The following is a 23,364-nucleotide window of genomic DNA, read 5'->3' on the forward strand; positions in this document are numbered from 1 at the left end:
ATCTCATAGCTTTTCATCTGAGTCCCGTTGTTTGGCAGGACCACCCGCACTTGCGATTTTTGAATGTGACACCAGCGATGTCACAAGTGTCATTTGCAAGACGCGGGGCTGAACTTGGTGATGCCCTGAACACGTAGGTACCTGCCCCGGCTCCTGGGTCCTGCCACTGCCACACTGGCCGTCACCTGTGCACGGGAGCAAAAGAACCCAAAATCTGTGGTTTCTGGGGAAAACAAGCCTTGTAAAACACACGGCGCTTCACTTCCCTTGGAGTTATTAATTCCCACAAGCTGTCCTCAGTGCCAGCGGCGTCCCGGGAGCTGCCACAAGCCCCCGACGGCTGCGAGCGTTACAGAAACACTGGCGGGGCCCCATGGCAGGAGCCGGGGAGACGGCTGGGGAACAGGAGCAGGGTTGGTGCCAAAAGGTCAGGGACAGCGCAGAAATTCAGATGTTACTGAGAGGCTGATGGAGCCAGAGCAAATTCTTCCCCAGCTGAAAGCAACCTCATACAGCTCAGCCCTCCGCTAAATGAGGGAAGCTTTAATGTGGAGCAAATGTAGTGACGTCTTCTTTCCTCGTTAGCCGACTCCAACGCGCTCGGGGTGCACCATCCAGGGGAGCCACGCATTGCTCATCTTTACAAAATGTTTTTCACCACGTTTCTGAGCACGGTTACAGGGCTTAGTAACCCAGTCCACCAAGCTCTGTTTTTATTCTGAAAGAATAAATTAGTTAGGATCTTTTTTTTTTTTTTTTAGTTGTTTTTTCCCCAAGGAAACAGCACAAAAGATTTTGAGCTGTCATTGCAGAGATGACTTTTGCTGGTGATGTGTTTGCGGAGAACGTGGGCCAAGGGACTGGGCAGGATCAGTTGGAAAGCAGCAAAATACCACGTGAGAGCCGCATAGGGACCTGTTATCCTCATTTCATGCCAGGAGGGCGGACAAATTATCTTGAAGGCTGTGGCAGGATTTAGGAGCAGACTCATCCCTTACTGGGTCCTTCCTCACTGGGGCCTCTTCAAGGGTGAGCTGGTTAGTCCAACATCTGTGTGACTGATGGCAACGGGTAAGCTGCCTTATGATAGCGTTTAAAATAAGGAGCACTGAGGTGGGAAAAGCCAAGCTCTTCTTCGTTCCTGTCCCCAGGATCCCCTCGTGGCCATCGCTCTGTGATCCCACCGCCCTGCTTCCTGGGGACACCGGTCACCTCCAGGCATTGCCAACTACCTCAGCGGGTGGTTTTGTTCTTCAAAACAGAGCCCAAAAAGCGAAACGCTTGGTGAAACCAAGCTGTACTGTCTCAGTAACTCATCAGCAGAAGTTGTGCTGTCTCATCAGTGTTTTCCCTTGTTTTAATGCCAGATTTTTGGGTCCATCCCTAAGGGCAGATAAGAGGCAGCTCCCTGGCCTTGGGCACAACCGCACAGGCTTGGGGATGGGACCCTGCCCTTGTCCGCTGCTGCAGAGCTGGACACCATTGCCGAGACGGGTCACCTCGAGCAGTGACAGGCAGGAGAGAGGCCATCAGGCAGAGCAAGGAAACTTCTTCCCGTATCATTACCACAAGCTTGGGAAGGCCTTGCATCAGCTGCCATCCCCTGGGCATGGCAGAGCCAGCCAGGACAAGGCAGTCCAGGCCGGACACCTGGAGGGCTTTCCTGCTCTGGGGGGCCCACAGCGCCCTGTGCGGCTGGGCTGGAGGGATGCCGTGAGGGGGCATCAGGGAGAGGAGACCCATGAGGGGAGTCTGGTAAGGGGAGACCCGTGAGGGATGAGCCGTGAGGGGTCTCTGGTGAGGGGAGATCTGTGAAGTGTCCCCAGTGAGGGGAGCCCCGTGAAGGGAGCCCTGTGAGGGGAGATCCATGAGGTGGCTCCAGTGAGGACACTCTGGTGTGAGGGCTGTGGTGAGGGGAGACCCGTGAGGGGAGATCTGTGAGGTGGCTCTGGTGACGGGAGCCCCGTGAAGGGAGCCGCATGAGGTGGCTCCGGTGAGGGGGCTGTGGTGAGGGGGCTGTGGTGAGGGGAGACCCGTGAGAGGGCTCTGGTGAGGAGATACCGGTGAGGGGGCTCTGGTGAGGGGGCTCTGGTGACAGGGCTCCGGTGAGGGGGCTCTGGTGAGGGGAGACCTGTGAGAGGGCTCTGGTGACAGGGCTCCGGTGAGGGGGCTCTGGTGAGGGGAGACCTGTGAGAGGGCTCTGGTGAGGAGATACCGGTGAGTGGGCTCTGGTGACAGGGCTCCGGTGAGGGGGCTCTGGTGAGGGGAGACCTGTGAGAGGGCTCTGGTGAGGAGATACCGGTGAGTGGGCTCTGGTGACAGGGCTCCGGTGAGGGGGCTCTGGTGAGGGGAGACCCGTGAGAGGGCTCTGGTGAGGAGATACCGGTGAGTGGGCTCTGGTGAGGGGGGTCTGGTGAGGGGAGACCCGTGAGGGGGCTCTGGTGACAGGGCTCCGGTGAGGGCAGACCGGCTGAGGGTCCGGGCACAGTCCCCGCGGATCCCGGGCGCGGCGGTCACCGAGCAGCCCCGCACGGGGACCGTCCGCCCCCCCGCCCCCGCCGCTGCCGCCCCCCAGCCCCGCAGCCCGGCCGGACCCGGCGCGGCGCTGCCGGCGCCCCGGCGGATGCGCAAGATGGCGCAAGGCGCTGCCCGCCCGCCCCCGCCCGCCGGCGGCCCCGCTCCCTCAGCGCCGCCCCCGCGCCCGCCCGGCGCGGCGGCGTGCTCGCGCGGAGGGGAGCAGCGCTGAAATCCGCTTTTTGCCTTTTTTTTCCCTTTCCTTTTTTCCCCCTCTCCCCCCCGCCCCCAACTGGCGGGTGGTTCTCGCCTCGCCTCCCTCCTTCCCTCCCTCCTGCGCGGGCTGCTCCCTCCCCGTGGGGCGCAGGGAGGCGAGCCCGCCCGCCCGGGATGCCATGGCTCCGCCGGGCTCCGCGCTGCCCGCCTGCCTGCTGGGGCTGCTGCTGCTCGGTTGCCGCGGAGGTAAGAGCCGGGCCGGGCTTGGGGAGCGGGCGGAGGGACGGAGCTGCCGCCGCCGCCGCCCCCGGCACCGGCGCTGCTCCCCGCCGCCCTGGCCCCTCGGTCGGTCGGTCCGTCCATCCGTCGGTCGGTCGGTCCCGTCAGCGGTCCCTCCCGCACTTCGCATCCCCCCACCACCCCCGTGGTGGCCGGGGCCGGTTCCCCGCGTCCCTCCCCACCCTGCCCGTCGGTCCCGGTCCCCCGCGCTCGTTCCCCAGCCGGTCCCGACCCCGCACGCCTCCCCGCTCGCTCCCAGCCCCGCGCTCAGCCCGTCCCTGTGGCATCGGGCCGCCGTGGAGGCTGAACGGGGCCGAACGGCTCCGGGGGCTGGAGGGACCGAGCACGGCTCCGGCACGCGCGTGTCCGCCGGTGCAGCGTGGAGGTGCACGGCCACGGCTGTCCGTGTCACCCGCCGTGTTAGCATCCCTCTGCGGGAGCGGGGGCTCGTCCCTCTGGGAAGGCGCGTTGGGGACATGGCTTTCGGCTGTAGACTTCTCCGTCAGCCCATCCAACCCCTTAATCTGAAGGCAGCCCTAAGTGTTCCCCCAAACCTGCGTGTTTTCAGTTGGAAACCCCACTTGCATGGGGGGCTCTGGGAAAGGGGAGACCGTGGTGTTTGTGGGGCCCTCGCCCCCGTGGCCAGCGCTGGGGAGGGATGCGGTGGCTGCCGTGGCAGTGGCGTGGTTGGGCATCCGCGCTCAGGGACCAAATCCGAAATCATCGCCGGCGATGTGAGCGGGAGACAGCGCCCGAGCAAACGAGTCTGTTTGATAGCAAAGGCGGTAGCTACAGAAAAGAGATGTTGGGCTGCAAGTTGCAGGGATGACAGTGAGCTACTTTAAACCTACAAGTATTGTGCTCTCCTGTAGTGCCTGGCTCGGTTCACACAGCCGTAACCGGTAACACCACCCACCAGACGAGGGCCGAACTACAAAAACATCAAAGGGATTTTTTCCTTGGACCTACTGTGCACATGCCCTGCTGATAAATTGCAATATTTTCCTTCTACTGGTGGTGCTGCTTAAGCATGGGTCTAATCTGAGCAAGATGTTGTTCTGCAGCGAAATACCCGGGTGCATCCTACCCTCGCCTCACTTAGCAGCCTTAAAGATAAGGAAAAATAGGAATTGTTTAAAAAATGTGCAAGCAGCCCAGCATGGTCAGAGGGAGAAAAGCGTGTGTTAGATTAATCAGAGATTAGCTGCTGGAGTGTTTAGGAAACCAGACTGTGGGCTATTCCCATAATAAATCTCGCCACGTGGTTCGTAGCAGCCACGGCAAGGAGGAGAAGCCAGTGTAACTCGTGGAAAATATAAGTTGTGTGTGAAGTGGATGTAATGAAGCAGGTCTCGTTACTTGACTGGGATTCCTGGGTACACAGCAGTGCAATGAGGATGGTTGAAAAAGTACTTATTTTTGTGGGGACGAAAGGAAAAGAAGTGAATTTTTGAAAGCAGAACTTTAGTAAGTTGGGTTTTGCGTCTAGTTTATCGCCTGCTGCTGTCCAAATTGCCCTGTGTGTCTGCTTATGCTGCAACTTGACAGGTCAGTGGCTCCTGATTTTGGGGTGTGTTTTGCTGGCCCCACTAAAGAGTGCTTGGCTGCACTTTAAAAGTTTTTCTGGTTTGAGGTTTTTCCCCCCCCTCAGTGGGTTTATACGCTCTAGATGTGGTTAAAAGCGAGGTAACGTGTTTCTGCGCTTTACTGAATTTAATAAACCCTCCTGCATTGGTGTCAATCAGCGCCGGAGCAGAAAGTCTCGCTGCGGGGATGGATGCTGCGTTGGGAGCGGTGCCATGCTGCGTGGGACGGGATGCTCCGCTCCCACCCCTGCGGTTTTCAAACTCCCTGAAATGCTGGCCTGGCGACCGTGAACCAGGCGTTGGGAGCTGCTGGTCAGCGTGCTGGAGTGGGCTCAGCAGTGAGACAGTATTTTCTTTCTTTTTTTTTTTTTTTTTTAATTTCCTGGAGCTCTTTGTTCTGGGTGGTGGACAGCTTTTGTCTGTTATTGCTGAGCCCGGCATTCAAAGACAGGCATTGGATACGAGAGGCTCCCCAGCTCTGCTCAGTAACAACCTTGGAATTAAACATCATCATTTATATTTAAGTAGGCTTAACTTCTAAATTATTGAAGCTATAAGCTTTCACTAATTCCCACTCTGTGTGGCTTTGTTGTTTTTTTTTAGATACAAAAAAAGGATTGCTTTCTCCTAAATTGGTGTAATACCCCGTCTTTTTTCTTAATATACATAGAGGGTATCTGGTATCATTTTTCCCCAGTAACACTCAGAGACGCTATATGAAATTCAAGCCCACATTTGGGCTTTGTCTCTCTCGGGGAGTTCAACAGGAGAATCTCAGGACGTGGTTTTCCTGCACGGCGAATGTGGCAGGCGGCCCGTGAAATGGGGTGGTTGTCTCACAACCGTATGCTTGTGCGCCACGTTTGGGACCAGTGCTGGGTGCGAAGCTCACACGGGGGCCTGAGCGTGCAGCCACCCATGCCAGTGGCACGCAAACATCTGCTGGGCCACCACAGTGCCAAAACTAAACTTCTCGTTGGAAGTATTTAAAAGCCAGCCAATAGAGAGGGGAATAGGGCGAGTTGGTCCCCTCCTGATCTGCCCTGCCACCCCCTGCACAGGGAGTTAGAAATCCTAAACTAGTCTAATTACACGTCGTCTTATTACCTGTCAGACTCTGGAACTTGCACAGCGCAAGCTCTCACGCTTGCTTAGGAGCTGGGAGAGGGTCCCAGGGAGAGGAGCTGGGCAGAAGGTCCCAGATCCAAGGTTACAGCCTGGTTCCCTGCTCCTCTCCTTCCTCCTCAGTCCCAGTTTTGGCCCACGTACCCTGGTGCAATGAGCCCGGCAGGAGCCAGCGTGGAGCAGCTCAGCAGCCGTACTGCCTGGCGGAGAGCTGCAAAACTGCTCTCATTTTATGTGTGTGAATGAGAAAGCCTCTCTCACTCTTTTCTGTCTGCTTAAACTTTTCTTTCTCTGATTTCCTTGTTTCTGGAGAGTCCCATGTCACAGCATGTGAAGTGCCAAGCGGTGACCCCGTGCAACGCCAGCCCCTTGCTTCACAAACCCTTGGGACGCTGCTCCTCCCGCACCTCCCCATCCCACTGCCTTGAAACATCTTTCTCCGCTGCGCTGGGATGGCCAGACCTGTCTCGCTTGTCTCACCACAGCATTAGGATCCAGCACTGGCTCTGGCAGGAGCAGGATGGGACCCCGACGTGGGGCTGCGGCACGGGGAGCAGCGTGCGGCAGAGCTTGTGCGAAGCCGCTGCCGGTGCCTGGCTTTCTGCCCCTGAAGCAGCGAGCTGATCCAGCATGCGTTCGAGCAGACCATGCGCTTCGTTTTGCAGCCTGCAACAGATCTGGAACAGAAGATGCATTTCCCCGTGCCCCCTTTCCCCCTCTATATTTCATATTTTGCGCTCCTGGGCTTCTGACCCCGGATATTGTCCTTTTATTTGATCTAACAAAACAATGCAGGAGCCCCCCCTCTGCAGATTAAGAATTCCCATTTAAATCAACCGAATAACATTGGGCAGGAACAGGAATAGTCCGTTCAAAATTACTTTGAAATCACAAACTTATTTGAACTTTACTGGAGCTTTTAGTTTTACAGAGTTTAGAAACTAATAAATTATGTAGCAGGGCTCATGAAAATCTACCCGAGTCCGTTTATCCAAAAGAATATGCAACATTTTGGTTTTGCAAGAAAATAAAAATAATTGTTTACACATGTTCAGGAGTCATTGGCAAGCATATAAAACTGATGGTTAAGGAGGCGAACATGTCAATAATTGCACTTTAAGAGAAGAGAGAGGCAAATAGGCAAGCGTACTGAGAAAAGCACACAGCATACTGATCTGGCCTTGCTATTATATCAAATGTCACTGTTGTATTGCACCCTCCACTCGAGAGGAGCCCAGTCACTTAACAACCCAGACCCGCTCCTGTGTTGGTAATTTAAAACCAGAGTTTCAGAGCAGAGTCAAGGGTTTTGCTGCCTTTTTTTTTTGTTCTTGCGCATGTGATTGTGTTGATGAAGCTAATGGCAAGTCAGGAGGATGCAGGTTGTGGCAGGTGATTCTGCTGAGTTGTGAAGATGCTTTTGCAAAAGAATCTTTGCTGCTGAAACCTGAGAGTACGTGAAAAGGGAGAGAAGTGCTAGTGTTTCATTGAAACGGCTCTGGTTTTGGAGCAAGCAGGGATTGGTGCAGTGCTCAGCTCCTTGAGAGGAGCGAGGCGATGCTGTCCTCCATCCTGAATTTCAGGGTGGGAGGTGATAAGGCAGAGGGGATGGCAGGGAGGAGAAACTGCTGTGTTTTCTTTGAATCCCCTGGACGCAATTAAGAGTTTCAAACGTTTTAAAGTGCACAGAAACTTCTCTTCCCCAGAAGGACCTTGCCTTTTCCTTTCCTTGCACACCATCCAGTCCTGCCTGCCAGTACTCAAGCTGAATTTCAAGGGCTGGGCAGTGGGGCTGTGCTGCCTGGTGGTTTTGGCACCATGAAGCCAGGGTGCGTGTGGCTCTCTTGGCAGCCTCATGCCTTCGTACTTCTCCCAGCCGCCATGTCTCTGATCCACGAGCATCATTACGTACCGTGTGGCCAGTCTGTGCCCTGCCGGGTCTGTGCAAGGGACCGGCCACAGGGACAGCCACATCCCTGCTGCTTTCTTGCAGAGTCAGGGATTGAAACCCCTCTTCTGCGTTAGGGCAGCCTTGGGGGCTGAAGCCTGCGGGGACCCCGGCTCTGGGCACAGCGTTTCCCATCTTGGGCACTGCCTTTGCCGTCCTCTCATGCACAGTTGTTTCCTGCTCCGGATTTGTATCGCTGATGGCCTCTGTGGTAGGACTGTGATCTGGTCAGGGCTGCGAAACACGTGGGGAATGCAAATAACAACACATCCTACGCTCGGCTTGCTGCCGTGCTCTCTGGATGCCTCACTGTGGATGGAGCTACTGTGGGCAATTAACTCAGAAAAGGTCTTTGCTCTTTCCAGCTATACCAACAGGTTTCACCCTGTTTTATTCAGAGATGGGGGAGCCCACAAGGACTCGGAGCTCGTCCTGGAAAGGGTCTTTGTGCTGTGAACGCTTCCAGCTTCCACGCTGTGTTTAACAAGCGACCTCCTGGGATTTGCCCAGTCTGGTCTTGAACATCTGAAAATTATTTGGGGCCACTTCTCCGGCTCTTTGGGCTGTGTTTGCCTTCTTCGACAGAAACCTGTGCCTCCACCAAGGGCAGCGATGCTGGGCATTTCTCTGGGCTCCGCATCAGGTGGCCGAGAGGTCGTGTTATCCTCGACAGAGACCTCCTGCAATTGCTTAACGAGTGGATGTGGTTTATGTGCCCTGATGGAAAAATCGCTTTATATAACCTCCCGTCCGAAAGGAAAGGGAATAAAAAAATTCTGAGCTAGTAAACTTTACTGCCAGCAAGATGTTGGGCCTGTTACAGCCTATTCTCCTCTTCTTTAAATGTAAATTTTTCTGGATGCCCTAAAGAGCCAATTTGCACTTTACTGCAGTGTAGTGCTTTTCTCCTTAGGGTCTGGGTCAGCCTCAAGGAGATTTAAGGGGGCACCAGCTGGATTTTTAGGTTGCCAATTTCATCAGCCTGAAACCTGTTATAATGTGCTGGAGAGCACATTTCAGGTCCAGATACCTCTTCCTTCCATATCCTCCCATTTGCAGAAGGGTTTTTTTTAAAAAAAAGCACCACTGAAAAAACAGGAGCCATTTTTTGTAGGGCTGTCCCAACCTGTACCCACGTTTTTGGTCCTAATATTAACCTGCATCCCTCTATAAAAACCCCTGGTCCTGGGCTCGTGGGACTCCAGGGGCATGTTCTTTTGGCTTTATTGAAGCAGGACCGGAGTGGCTATCCTTGGTGATGGGAAGGCTCGCCGGTGGGTCGCTGCTGATTTATGCTGTGTTATGCTGGGAATGAACGCGGTAAATCAGGAGAGGGCAAGTTTCTGCTCATGAGAGGCAGTTTGCAGGTGGAAGTCATGCTGTTGGTGTGATGAGAGAGGAGCTGGGGTCTCCCCACCGGTGCTTCCCAATGCTGCGCTGGGAAGAGCAGGGTGGACCTGACTGCTCCTGCAACATCTTGCCTTGCCACGAGCTCAGACCGGGCCCTTGGCAGGTCATTTCATCTCTCTGTGATTAATGTTCCCTGTCTAGAATGGGAGTAATAATACGGGCTTCATCTGTTGGGACCGCGTGCTCCCAGGGCAGGGATGGCCCTGCTGGCTGTGGGTCTGGACAGGGTCCAGGAGGATGAGCCGTGATGTGACTGAGGTCCTTTGCGATGAATGTCACCGCTAATTAAAGCTGTGAGATTAGCTGCTGTATTTTTCAGAAGCCCAGGAGGGAAGGCCAAAATCGTGTTTCCCAAGTGGAAAAGGACAATGCTAGGGTATGAGCAAGTTCTTTTGAAGCTTTGAACATGAATCACAGTGTCAAGTAAAAAATAATTAAACTTATTTTTTTTTAAATGTACTTCAAAGTGTCTTTTAAGCTTCCCATTAATTCGAAGTTCTTTCTCTCAGCGCTAAATAAATCTCTTGGTTCAAAAGCACAAGTGCTAATTGGTTTCTCAGAGTATGCCTGTCTGCTTGATCAATAGGGGAAGTAGTTTTTGTTAAATATTTGCACATATAGTCACATATTGTATTGCTCAGGGAGATGGTAAATGTTTCTCAAAAGGAGACTTGTAGAATGAGGATTCCAATAATTTTCTTGTGGCCTTTATGTCAGAGCTAATAACGCTTCCTCCTCCATCCTTTTGCAGAAAGCAAAGCAATTTTCCCTTGCGTGCTCCCCGGCGCAGCCTGCCAGCATTGAGACGAGCAGTCTGGTCAGCTGCCTGCGTAACACCCCTGCCTCTAACTACAAACTCAAGCTGCTGTGAGCCGAGTTTTACAGTTTCTGCATCGAGCAGAAAGTGGCTGTGAGCTACGCTGCTTTGCAGTCCGTTTCACGAGGTACCCAGGACGTTGTGTGGGATGAGCTGGGTTTGGATATGCAGAGAGCCGTTGGAGAGGGATGGGACTTTCAGACTCCCTGAGTGAATGTGCACGGCCTCGGTGATTTCCTCTCTGTCGCTCTCAATTAACTGCACTTTTACTGTTTCCATGTGCCTTCAGAGTGTCGTTTACTTCCAACTTTGCAGCATCGTTTCTGTGCCTCACTGCTAACTACAATCAGTTATTTATGCTAACGGAGTTGGGTCCCTCTCTTCCCCCGTTACCTCCTTGCTTTGTATGTGCTCTCCCTCTGGCCCGTCTGAGCTGATCTCTAGAGGAAATGCTCCTTCCTGTGCCAGGAGCTTTCTTGTCCCACCATGGAGATTCCTCTGTGAGTGTCCCTGTCCCTTTGTCTCTCACCCGAGCATCCCGGGGAGGCAGGGCTATGTGTTCAGACTCTGCCTTTGAGACCTGGAGCCCCCCAGTGCCAATCTCAGAAGGCCAAACCCAATGTCCCTGTTTGAAGTCCGATCCTTGAAAACCACTTTTAATGCAAATAATCCCATGGTTACAGCCAAATGGGCGAAGGGGGGGTCTTTAGAAGGGGACAAAGAAGGTGTAAGACACCCAGTTTCTACCATGCCTTGCACCCAGTTCTCTCCGGCGCGGCTGTGCATTGACCATGTGGATCTTAGGTTGAGCTGTTTGTGGACCAGTTTCTCACACCCATTCCTGATGGTGTGCAGCATCCCAGGGCCTCATTCTTTTTTGAGAAAACCTCCAGGAACATGATGCCCTGTAGAAGCACAGCATTGAGAAGGGTGTCCTTCTCACCAAGCCCGCTCTGTGCCCCCAGATTAGGCCATGAGGCTGAGTGCCGTAGGCAATAGTGCTGGCTTCAGGGTGACCTTTGGCTGGGGAAGAGCCCATGGTTACTTCCTCAGAGCTTGCTGCATGCTGAGGACCTGCTGGACTGCAGTGCCACGATGGTGCCGAAACACGCTCAGGTCAGCTTGCCAGCCTGGTTCTCGCTGACTGTGCCACTGCCACCAATGACTTACCTATTTGCGAGACTCAGACATTTACCCTGTGGAAGACAGAGCCTGTGGTGTTTGCAGAGTGGGATACCAAGGCCCTTGAGGACCAAAGGTCAGGTTTTTTTAAGGCGATTTCGGATCTATCTATTTAACGATGCAGATAGGCAGCTTTAGGATGTCTAATGTGCCCATGGTGCCAGGGAAAGGCATATGCCTCTCTGTGTCTTTCAGCGTCTAAGTATCTCAGGAGAAGAGAGACTTTTGGCTGAGTTTGCATGGAAAGGCCATGTTGGGGTGAAAGATAGAGCTTGGCTTCTCCTGCATCCCCAGATGGGGTGGGCTTGCTTCTCCCCATGCATCTGGTTTTTTGGTCACCTGGCCCTGGAGCCCCAGGAAAGTGGCAGTGGGATTTCTTCAAGGTCAGAAAAGTATCCTGTGAAAAAAGCATCCATTGAGGAGGAATTTGGGTGCTTCTGGACACTGAGGTGTCTGTGGGTTACAAACCAGTTGCACACTGTGCATTGCGCAGTGTCACACGTTGAGGCACAATCCCCCTCTCGACTACAGGCCGAGGAGACCCCAGGACCAGCCAGTGTCCGTCCCCAGCCCAGCATGTGTCTGAGGGCACTAGTCCTAATTATGAGTGTCATCACTTCTACTGCTTGCGCAGCCTGGAGTTAGGATGCAGACCGAATGTTTATGGAGGTAAACATGATTATCTCCAATCACAGGCCTTAATGATGGTTATTATAATGACAACTATTGTGGGAAGGGCATGTAATTATGTTGATTCTTCCTTTTATTGTACATATAATAATAAGCTGTTTTATCTAAGAGTACAGGGGAGCTGGGGGAAGATGGGGCATTTATTTCATTAGGGATTTTTTTAAGATTGCCTGTTAGGCTAAATCTTGAGATCTTGTTCAATCTTTCTGGAGTCAGGAGTCCACCTCGGTTCAGTGCGAAGTCAGGACATGAGAGTCCTTATCCTACCTAACTCCCAGGGCCCCCCATGCAGGGAATGGGGCCCCGGCGTGGTAGGTGCTGTTGAGACTCTGGCCACTTTGCAGAAAAATGCAGAGCATTCATCTAATTCCTTAATATTCACAAAACAAAGTAATTGATGGGTTTGTGCTGGCTGTAGTCTAACTTGCTGAGAGGACCCCAGGGCTATCTCATAAAAAAGAAGTCACAGTGAGTGATAGATCACTGAGATGGCTGGAGCTAGCCTGACATTTTAAGACTTAATGGGTTAATAAAGTGTATGTTTTAGGTGTCTGTCACTAAGTAGAGTTTGTCCATTCCCTGCACACACTCATACCTTGACAGCAGTACCTTTGACCTGCCGTGCACTACCCCTGCCTTCTTTGTCTGCTCCATCCATCTGCCTCGGCTCAGGTTGCACTCAATGTTTATCCCCCGTAATCCAATTTAAGTTGCCGTAGAAAGCAATGGGGATTTACAGAAAGAAAGAAAAAAATCTCACTGTGTTTGCAGAGCAGAAAAGACAGACTTTTTTCTCCTTCTTTTTCTTTAGGATAACTGCCTCTTCTCCTCTCTTTTGTTTTTACCGTGCATTAACGATCTGCCCTCCATTCTTTGAGCCTAGTGTGGTGGGATCTGTGTTAGGGACGGGCATTACAAAGACTGTGCTGTGGCTGGTGTTTGCCAAGAGAAATTGCATATGTGCATCCCAATTCTGTGAGCAGCTCTGGACTCGGTTCCCCTGAGCCCATGCAAGAGGGGAGAAGCTGTATCACAGGTTTGAGCAGCTGGAAGCCTCCACCCATCGAGGGGCTGTTGCACAAGGGAACTGTTAGAAAGGCTTTCCCCGTATCTGGATGAAATTGTAGTTTTCTTACTCTGTTGGAATTTCTTCTCCATTGCCTTCTTTTAAAAAACCGTTCACCTCCATCCCTGCATTTATACCCTTCAGATATTGATATAATTCCTGTTTCTTGGTCGCCTTTTGTCTTTCATGTCAGCATGTATTTTGGGCTAATCTTTAAACAATAGCTCTATTTCTGTCATCTTCTGTAGCATCTAATCATGCCTGTATGGCAAATTATACCCTAAAAAGGTGTGCTGGACCAAGTGAAGCATAACATACCAAAGACGTAGTGTTTAAACGTTCTGTTGGCAAAAGAAGTAAATTAGTATGTATCTGTATGATGGGAAGTGAGGGTTTGCGTATTGTTGGTACAAATTCTGCAGTAACTTATCTCTGGTGGACATCGTTTAGCGTAATTGCTTTGCAAGAAACCTTTTGTGTCGCTGAGCCAGAACATTGTGCATTTGTATTTCGGTGCTTAACTTGCTCTTCATTAAGGACAGAATAGCACCATCCTTTGCCTGTTACAGCGTGAGAGAGACCAAAGCGACAGAAGGGCATGGTGTTATGTGTGAGAAGCAAACAGCCTCCTGCTCTGCCAAGCGGGAGAAGTGTTGCAAAGATGCCGGTGGCAATATGGTCTGAATCGGGAGCTGCCGATCCCCCTCATCACCCCTGCCAGCTGTGCTGCAAACAGGTCTGGAGCTTGGCACAGCCTCCTGCCCGCCCGGTTACATGGGGAAGGGGAGCGGATTTCTTGAAGTGGTGTAAATTCTCCTGGGGTGGGAATGGCTGATGTTGAAGTAAGCACTCCCCCATGCTTGGGCAAGTTTTTATTCTGTATTGCTGTTTCCCTGCAAAGGGAGGGGAAGAGGCAATCTTCAGTGGGGTATGGAGTGGAGCTGGAGTTTGGCAAGCCATTGAAGGGGTGTGCCTGCCCATCCCCTTCACTGGAGTCTCCAAATGCAGCCTCGAAGGTCTGTGCCTGTTTGTGCCTTTGGAAACTGCACCCGGAGATTTTTATAGCAAAGGCTTGGGAGGCAAAGCATGCCCAAGGGTTTTGTGTTTCTCCAAAACGCTTGTACCCTGTAGCCCTAGTGTAGCCCACTCTATCCAAAATGTATTCACCACCTGCTGTTAGCTGCCTTAGCAGTGGGTTCTTGCTGCTTCTTGTGGACACACTGCTGACTCTGTCCTTCTCTCTTCGTTTTAGATTTTGGCCATTCCTCCGAGCTGGCGTTCGTCGTGGAGCCTAGCGATGACATAGCTGTGCAGGAGCAGCCCTTGATCCTCTACTGCCAGGTGGAGGGCATCCAGCCCATCACCATCACATGGCGGAAGAATGGCGTGATGATTGTGGACAGTGAGAATGCCTTCATGTTGGCCAACGGGTCGCTCTATGTCTCCCGCTTCCAGAGGGTCCGGGGAGATGGGTCCTCGGATGAAGGCGAGTATGACTGCATGGCGCAAAACCACTACGGGCTGGTGGTGAGCCGGAAGGCGAAGGTTCAGGCAGCGAGTAAGTACGGGCATCATCCCACCTGCACCTCATGGGGCAGTCCTGCAAGGGGCCCTGGCTTTGCTGGGAAGCATGGGTGGGTGCTGGGTGTTCAGGGAGGGAGAATTAAAGAGGGGAAAGAGAAAAAAGAACCTGGAGCTGGTGTGGGGATCTGGCTGGTGTCTAATCTGCATAGCTGTCCAAGTGTGAAAGAAGAGCTAATCAGCCTTCTCAGGGGGAGAAAACTAAAAGCCACCTTCCAGCAGTAAATTCCCTGTCTCCGAGGGGTAAGTTATGTTAAAGTCACGCGGTGAAATAGTCCATGGTTTGTGTCTCTCCAGCGGTGGGTTTGGAAGCCTCTCTGCTTTGCAGCACGTCTGGCTCTGCTTGGCAGGCAGTGCTTTCCAAACCATAGGCAAAGACCTTCTGAAGGTCATGGTTTCTTTCATTTTGTTATTTAAGGCAGGCAGTGTGGAGGCAGCAAGGTCTTATTTACTACCCAGCGTGGCAGTGCCTTTGGGGGCAAGGCTAACAACACCAGACAGATTGTCTGGTGGGGGGAGCCCGGAGGAGAAGAGAGATGAAAATGTCAGCGAGGGAATGAAATTTAAAGGTGGGGGAGGAAGAATTACAGGGCAGGCTGTGACTCTGGCCCTGCGCAGTACCCAGCTTAGCCCGTTGCACTGCCACAGCCAGAGCAGTTGGTCCTGTTGGGTCTCCTGCCGTGCAGGCTGCTGGGGTCCCCCTTGCTGGCTCTGGTTGCTGGTTTGTGTTTGTCCCGGGACTGACAGCAGAGCTGAGATGTCGTGGTGTTTTCTGTCCCTGTTGTGTTGATGGCCAGCTTTGCCCACAGACTGTCTGTGGGCTCTGGGGGTGCAGCTGCTAATCCTTTTTGCATTCAACCAGAAGTTGCTGGTGGGTGTAATTTATATACAGGTGTGAGGACGGGTGTCTGGTACAGCCCTGAAACCTGGTTGAATGCTGGCTTGTTAAATAAGTTTTACTGAAGGGTTCTCCAACTTGTCTGGGAGATGGCTACCACTCTTCTTTCTGTGCAAGCCACTTACTACCACTTCTGTTGGTTCCCTGGCTGCACTCCCCAAACTGGGGGGCCTTTTGGAGCGCTGCTGCCCACTCCCCGCAGTGCCGGGGCCGGCTGGCAGCCCACCAAGGGAACACTCCAGCCCTTGTGTATAACAATCCCCGAGTGCACGAAGTGGCCATCTGCAAACCTAGCTTTTCAGTAGTGTAAGAAGTGACATTGTCCAGGAGCCAAGGGCTTTGGGTCCGTGCCAGATTAGCAGCTGGATCTCAAACTCGTCAGTCTTGTGGTGCTAAACCTTGGAGCACTTTTGGTGAATGGTTCTGGCATTTATGAGCTGGGAGCTGGCTGACGCACAAGCACAATGTCAAACTTCTTGGACCTGTAAACAGGAGACATGAGAGCTGGAGGAATTACCTTTGGGATAGTGGATTGTCAATAAACACTGTTATCTCGGCTCCTGCATCAATATGTATGTGATGTGCTGTGTGTCCCTGAATAGCATTTCCTTTTGTAGCCGTAGTTTCGTGTGAATCAAAATGAAAAAGGGATCATGTTGAAAATGCTCTGGACTGTGTTCTGGCTTCAGGCTTGGTTTCTTGCCAGCCCTGAGAAAAGGTCTGGGTGAAGCCAGCACAAAACATGGGGCACCTGCTGATGCCACAGGTGCCTGTGGATAATGGGAATAAAACGGGATGTTGTGGGCAAATGTAACCTGCTGCTCAGGGTGAGCTCCCCCGCTGTGCCTGAACCGAAGGAGCATGCTCTTGCACTTAGGACTCGGCTTAAACATAGATGAAATCTCCTAAGAATGAATCGCAGTCGTACCCTTGAGCCCCTGTGTCTCAGGGTGGTTACACACAAGTAATAGCGATTTTCCTTGCCCCAAGTCCCGATAAGCAAGTCAAACAAAGGAGGACGTAATTATCCCTGTTTTGGAGATGAGGGGACCATTGCATCGAAGAAATGGGTGCTGGCTGCCTGGAAGGAAAAAAAAAAGCCAAGCACTAAGCAGACCTTTGCGAAGCAGAGTAAATACTGCCGGTGGGTAAAACCTCATCCCAATGCTGATCTCTTCTTCCCTCTGAGCCTGACATCTGAACACAAAAGGAAAGGAGAAATAAAAACCTTTCACAAACAAAAATCTTGAAAGTTGATCAAGGCCATGCTACTGAGGAATAAAAGGGATCTGACAGACCGGAGCCCCTCGAGAGTTCTGCTGCACTTTTCGCTGTCTTCAAAGGCAGGCTGTTAGTCTCATATCACCGTTACAGACCCTGGCTTTGTATTATTGCTTGGAATATAATCTTCTTGGCTCGGAGGAATGTACATATTTGCATTCAGGAAATGTGGGCTGGATATCATATTTTTATGTTTCAAATTTACTTCAACACTTGGCATTGAATAAAATTTAATTGGAAGAATATGCTGCTCTCAGCCGCTGCGCGTGCGGCCCTGAGGGGCTCGAGGTGCATGCAGTTTCCCCACGGAGCAGGCACTTCTTAAAACCTTCCTCCTAAAAATTGGCTCATTAAATTTATTTAACTAAAATTCAGGGAAATTTCTGTATGTCATCATTATTAACCAAAGACGCTCAGTGGAGGGAAGCAGACCTTGGCTGGTTTGTGGATTGGCAGGTCAGGTGCTAAACACATTGATAATATTTTTGTAGCGTAACCTTCTTTTGAACAAGTACAAGTGTGCAAGAAGCCTACGCGTGACTGAGTTGAGCGGAGGCCCTCGGCATTTCCACCCTCTGCCTAACACGCCAGTTGGAATTTTTTCAGTTGCTGTTTCTGTGTCTGTTCAAACCTTGGTGTGTTAGTTTAAAAGGTTGTGGAATGCAACATGTTTTTATAATCTGATCAGGTTATTCAATACAGATCTTTTCTTTCTCCTAATGACAGTTTCATAACTTTGCATGACTCCGAGCTGTCTTAATTAAAATCAGTTTCATAGGCAGAGAGTTCTCTGGAGGCACTGCTTGGCTGTGTCTTCGTGGGTCTCTTTGAGGAGCTGTATTTCTCTTGTGTGTGCCAGAAGCTGATGCACGCCTTTGCTGTCTGTGGATGAAGATACCCTCTGAGCAATAGTAATGGCTAGAGTCCACTCCTTTGGAAGGTGAGCTCCCCAAAACGCAGCCGCCTTTCTCCTCATCGCCACCCTTTGCTTAACTTGGCCTTATTTGACTCTGATGATGTTGTCTCATGGCATTTCCAGCCCTTTTTGCCGATACTGTAATTTGATGGAGCTGGCTCCACTTCGTCATAAATCACAGCCCGGCTGGTAGAGTAAGACCCATTGATTATATCGCTCAATAACAAGCAGTTACCACTAATTGGAAATCACCATCAAACTGGGTATCGGATCAGGCTCTGCACGCATCCGGCTTGAGAGTAGCAATTTTCCCTGTTTGATCCGGTGCTATAAAAAGCAGGAAAGAGGAAAAGTAAGCCAATTGTGCAACTTGGAGCCAAAGAGGTTTCTTGAAGCTTGGCGAAATGGGCCTGCCCAATATTTGAAGTACTGTGGAACCTGAGAATGGCTCTGGAGGTATCTGGGCTTGTAAAGATGCTTTCATCATTGTATCTTGCTACGGGGGCACGGTTTTGGAGCCAAGCTTAGCACTATGCATCCCTTCTCTGTTCCCTTACCCCCTTCCCTTCCGCATCCTGCCCCAAATCCCGCTCCTCCATCCTACTGTGCCTGGCCGTCCATGGCACCTACCCTGCCGGCAGGAGGGCAGGATTGATAGCCTGGGCAAGGCAGATGTTATGTCTCTTCTCTGCATTGATCCCTGCAGACAGCAGCAGCAGCTCCTCTCGCCCAGCCTGGGGCCAAGCATGCTCTCCCCGCAAACATGCTGGCCGCTGCAACCTCCAGGCCAAGGGTCTCAAGGTCATCTGCAAAGTATAAAAAGGGGGGAGGTCTGGTGCATATGCATGCTTGCAAGTTGTTTTCCCTGCCAAGCTGTGTGGCTAGGGGAGGAGGTTGGGAATTGCGGAGTTTTTAAAGCACGAAAGATCTTCCCATCATTTCGGCTCCCCTGCACAGAATATATTCAGGGTTTAACCTGCAGCCCCCTTTCCAGGCTCTGGGGTGGTGGGAAGAGCTGCTGAACCCAAATAATGGCAGCATTTATAAGAGTGTAGAGACAAGAAGGAAGTCTAAAAGGATTAGGAAGAGACAAAGGGGGCTGATTATTTTATGGGTCACAATACAAGGCATTAGAGTGAGATCACAAAGGGATGTAATTACAAAAGAAGGCCATACTGGGGGGATCAATCCAGGATTAGAGTGGGAAATGTTTTTACACAGTTTTGTTCCACTCATTATGAAGTTAGCATTTTAAATTAAGGTTTAAATAAGGTGGCACCAAAGTTGTCACCAAGGTATTTCCTGGGCAATGCCACTGTTTGGATGCAGATTGAGAGTCTCCCTCAAAACATCAAGGCAGACCTTAAACGCGTGGGCTTGCTGTTGGTTGTTCTTGTGTGCATACAGTATCTGTATTGTCAGCAGAGCCCTACCTATAGCTTGCGCTTAGATCAAGTGAACCTGTTTCCACAGTTGGAAGCGGGATACTTTTGTGATGACACGTTTTAGTGGTGCGAAACACGTGCGGGAGGTAAAGGTATGCTTTTAAAGCAAGTGCCGTGGTGTTGGTTTGCGGCTCTGGAGACGTGGTCGTGTTACTTCCAGGAACTTTTGGCTAATGGTCGCTTGCATTTTATTGCAATTTAATCCCTGGTGTTGCATGCCAAGTTTCCTCCATCCACAAACAGATATAATTTTTTTTCAGTTGTGGCTCTGCTTGCATTTAATGCCCTTTCTTCTCAAGTGCTGAGTATAAGGGCTCAGTTCTGGTGCCAGTGATGTTTTTTTATCTGTCTGTGCTTTGAATGCTCACAGCTCTTGGTAAGCCCACAGCAAGTTCTGGGCTTGTAGCAGTGGGTCTCAGAGGGGAAAAAAACCCATGAGGAATTACTAAAAAAAGGAAAGAAAAAGAAATTAAGTAAAGGAAAAAGACTGTGAGAGGTTTCCAGGGGATGGAAATGATGGGTGAGTGGGTTATTTCCCTCCATCAGCTCTTTTGGCTGCCTCTAGGACATGCTGGCTCATGTGATGCTGCCTCTCATATCTGTACTGTTGCAGTATTTGGCCCTGTGTGTGCTGCAAAACAAATATACAAATATAGGAGTCACCAGGGGGAGAGCAGAGAGATTTGACTGGGAATTTTAGTAGATTTGCAGGATTAAAAGAGTTTGTCACTTACCACCCACTGCATTTCAGTGTCTGCATGTAACAGCCAGGATTCATCCTGAGACTTGAGCACATTATAAGACCATATTTCTTTTGGCTGCTCATTTCTTAGCAGTGTGATAGTTATTTAAATATCATCTTGCACTTCTCCGCAAGGCTTCTAACGTGGATGCGCCAACCTTAGCTCCGGCAATGTTATCTCTCATATAAGGGGTTTGCACTGCAGGCAGTAATGTCACTTAGTCATTTATAGAAAGCTCAGGGGAAATATATCAGAAGAATTTCATTAATGGTAGCACTGTTGAGTTATTTGTCTCAATTAACTCTTGGAGCACAGCTGAGGAAGTTCTGGTATCTCTGCAGCCCGCGCCTGCAGCACGAGGCTGCTCCCGAGTTTGCCGCCTGTGTTTTTAACACAGGGCGATGCTCTGCCGGTACCCATGCGGGCAGCTCTGTGGAGACAGCGTGGTGCTCAGCCTCACGTGCTTTTACGCTGCTTGTTCCTCTGGCTGCTGCTTTGCTCCAGCCTCTCTTTGAAGCATGGGGCCAGGGCAGGTCTCTGCTACCTTAGTCTTCTGCTTGCAGTCATCGCCCCGGGATCTCTTTGGTGCTGTCACCTAGAGCAGCTCTTCATCTGCTTAGGCTTGTCTCAGCTTAAGCATTTGTAATGCCACTAGTTATACGGTTGTTTTTCCAGCGGGCTGGTGACAGTGTGATGGTTATATATGGCTTTCACTCTCATACTGCCCTACAAGGGTCCCAGCTGGCTGAGCCAGTCACCATGGTGTGGCCAGTAACACTGATCTGTGCCTCAGTTTCCCCTCTCTCTGAACCCAGGATGGGTTTGCCTCAGTGCCATTGTTTGCACACCCCTTTGAGCATCTTGGGGAGACAAATTGCTATTTTGTGTTTATTGGGGACCCGCATTAGTTGGGGATGCTGTTTCATCTGTGCCAACTCTTCCCTGCAAGCCTGTCAAGAGGCGAAGGGCGTGCAGTGCTGAGGAAAGGCTGGTGCCCAGGTGAGAGGGGGGCTGTTTTTCTGCCGCTGTTCATTGGCAAGGCTGTGAGTAGGAATCAATTTTCAGGGGCATTTGACCAGAGCAATCAATGCTCTTGATCTAGTGGGTAACCAGCAAGTTAAAGAAAATCATCGCTGTGTTTGCCTGAAGGTCTGGTCATGGCTGTAACCACAGTTACTGAAAACAGCAAAATATGTAAATAAATAAAAGGGCACAGAGGCTGTAGAGAAGGATACTAGATTTTGTCAGGGCCACGTCTTTTTTGCTGATCCCTGCCCACAGCAGCCTGCCTGCCATGAGATTGGGATCTGGGGACCCTGCTTTGAATGTTTGGGGCCTTTGGGTGCAGTAGTGATATGAGCAAGGGCAGACCTCACAAATCCCCTCTTACAGGTGAGTCCCCGCATGGGGGCCAAAGCTGCTTTCCCAGGGATGGCAGGATGAGACCCAGGAGAGCCATCAGCCAGAGCTCCCCGACACCGAGGGATGCTGGATCTCTGCACCATGCACCACCTCTTCCGCTCTGGTTTTGGCTCTACCCACCGTTGCAGCCCTGTCGCTGGGAAGGGAGTCTGCTCCCACACCTCCTAGGCACAGCATATGGTTTTCAGAGAGGTTCTTGCTTTAAACCCAATTTTACAGTTGGGTTGACTGAGGCAAAAGGAGGTCAAACGATTCGCCTGAGGTCACTCAATAAGTGGCTCAGATTAAATCTCAACCCACGACGCTGCCCGTTCCCAGCGCTGGCTGTGCTGGCCGGACCAGATGGCCTTCTGAATGCGGCGTCAAGATCCTCGGCTTTTTCTCTACCTCATTGTTCTCCATTGTGGGCTTCTGAATGCAGGACCTTGAAAGTGAGAGTCATTTGGATTTGCTGAGTCCAAGTTATTCTGTTTAATGACATGAATTTGCAGGAGAGGGTTTAAACACACTGCTTTGCTATGGAGGTTTGAATTTTGCAGAGATTCACCTCTTTGCTTTGGTTTTCTGATGTTAAAACTCTCTCTGTCCCAACCAGTTAAAATTGGTCCCTTACCCTTTCAGCTGCCCCGCTGCTGGCTCTCCGGCTGCAGGGCTGCCCTGGCTTTGTACCTGTGCGGGTTTGTCCATAGGGCTCTGAGGCCCCGATCCCTGGGATAATTCCCCGGGTGATTTTGCTGCAGCATCCACAGCACTCTGGTCTGTCTGTGCAGTCTGTGCCTTCTCCCTTAGCTTGGTCCTGGGATTGCACAAGGGGGTCAGTGGAGGGTGCTGCTGGATGGACCATATCGTGTGTTTGGCTCTGGGAGCCTGCAGGCTCTCCTGTTAGCTCTGGAAACACAGAGATGCTGACATCTCGCTCCTGATCTGGTGTGGTGTCCCATACATCGCTCCTGACAGTTAAAGCAGTGCATTGGGTATCACGAGACAAGCTCCGTCCCTACTCTCTAAACCAAGGAGCTGCCTGGAAAAGCATGGCTCTGTAACCTCTTTTGGAAAGCAGGTGGACAAATCCTTGGGACAAGCAGAGCAGAGACCATCTGCCCAGGGAGCAGTGATGCTGGGGCAGCTGTACCTCCCTGCCTGGGGCAGGCTGCGGTCCTCGGGGTGCTGGGGAGCTCTCCTGCGCCCGCATACCCCTCTACATCCAGCCTCCTGCAGGAGGGCCTGCACTCAGGACCGGCGCCACTCACATGCCTCAGTAAGTTGGCACCTCTTGAGCATGCCTTGATTAATGGTGGGTTTTTTTGTCAGTCCTAAGAGGCCCCCATTATGTCCCTTTGATGCTGCATTTCGCACTTACCACTGTCACTGAGCTCAATGACTAATTTTCACAGGTCACGGGAGAGGGACAATGGATCAGGCCACGTTTGGAAGAAACAAATGAAATTTTGCTGCAACTGAGAGCACTAATTAAGCGTGAGGATCAATTTGGGTGTACAAAAGAGATAGTTTTAGGCTGCTGGTGTGTAAATGAGTGGCAGTGTTGCGGTAGCAGAAAAGGCTCAGTGTGTGCATACTTCAGCTGCAGCGTTGCAGTCCGCTGCATTTGATCGATACTTCTCTGCTTATTCATTGAGAAAAAACCAAGTATTTTCCTGCCTGCTGTGCCCAGGAGGGGCAGGGACAGCAAACCTGCCGGATCAAGTCATGGTTGATGCCTGCGAGATGTTTTTGGCCAGCAGCAGGAGCTTGTGTTTCTTCAGTTGCATTGCTCATCTTGGAGCATGGCACTGCAAATTGGCTGGTGGCTTTTGAGCGCAGTGCATTGCATTCCTTGCCCATCTCTCTGGGCAGGATGATGCCCATCCTCATCTCAGGCCATAGCTCACCCTACCAGGGATTGCACTGCTTTGCTGAGACTGCAGAGGAACGCTGACTTGGAGGAGGTGTCGAAGAGGGAAGGGGGACAGTGAACTCTCATCAGTGAGGATGTCATGGATGCAGCAGGAGGGACAAGGAAAAGCCAAGGGTGCGCAAGCTGGGTTCATGGTTTCACTGAGCATTGAAGAAACATGATTCAGGTTTGCCCAAGTCTTTGCATACACCAAAAAGTCAGAGCTAATGTATATTTGGGATGAGCTGCTCGCAAATGTCCAGGTCCCCAAGCTGTGCCAGTTAAAATGAGTTTGCAAATTGTTTTGGTGGTAGAAATGCATCATGTCTATTTTTGGTTTGATTTGCCTTG

At 51.5% G+C, this 23,364-nt stretch overlaps 1 protein-coding gene across 1 annotated transcript in view; it reads left to right on the plus strand.

The window, feature by feature from the left end:
* Positions 1-2,905: 2,905 nt before the first annotated feature.
* The window catches only part of IGDCC3 (immunoglobulin superfamily DCC subclass member 3), a 106,031-nt gene continuing 85,572 nt past the window's right edge, over positions 2,906-23,364 (plus strand). Inside the window, exons 1-2 of the mRNA XM_072871139.1 lie at positions 2,906-2,976; positions 14,086-14,391. Coding sequence (XP_072727240.1) covers positions 2,910-2,976; positions 14,086-14,391 — 373 coding nt within the window. The 5' untranslated portion in view covers positions 2,906-2,909. The remainder of the gene's footprint in view (positions 2,977-14,085; positions 14,392-23,364) is intronic.

The sequence above is a fragment of the Ciconia boyciana genome, chromosome 8 (assembly GCF_034638445.1).
Source record: "Ciconia boyciana chromosome 8, ASM3463844v1, whole genome shotgun sequence".
In the NCBI taxonomy this organism is placed as follows: Eukaryota; Metazoa; Chordata; class Aves; order Ciconiiformes; family Ciconiidae; genus Ciconia; species Ciconia boyciana.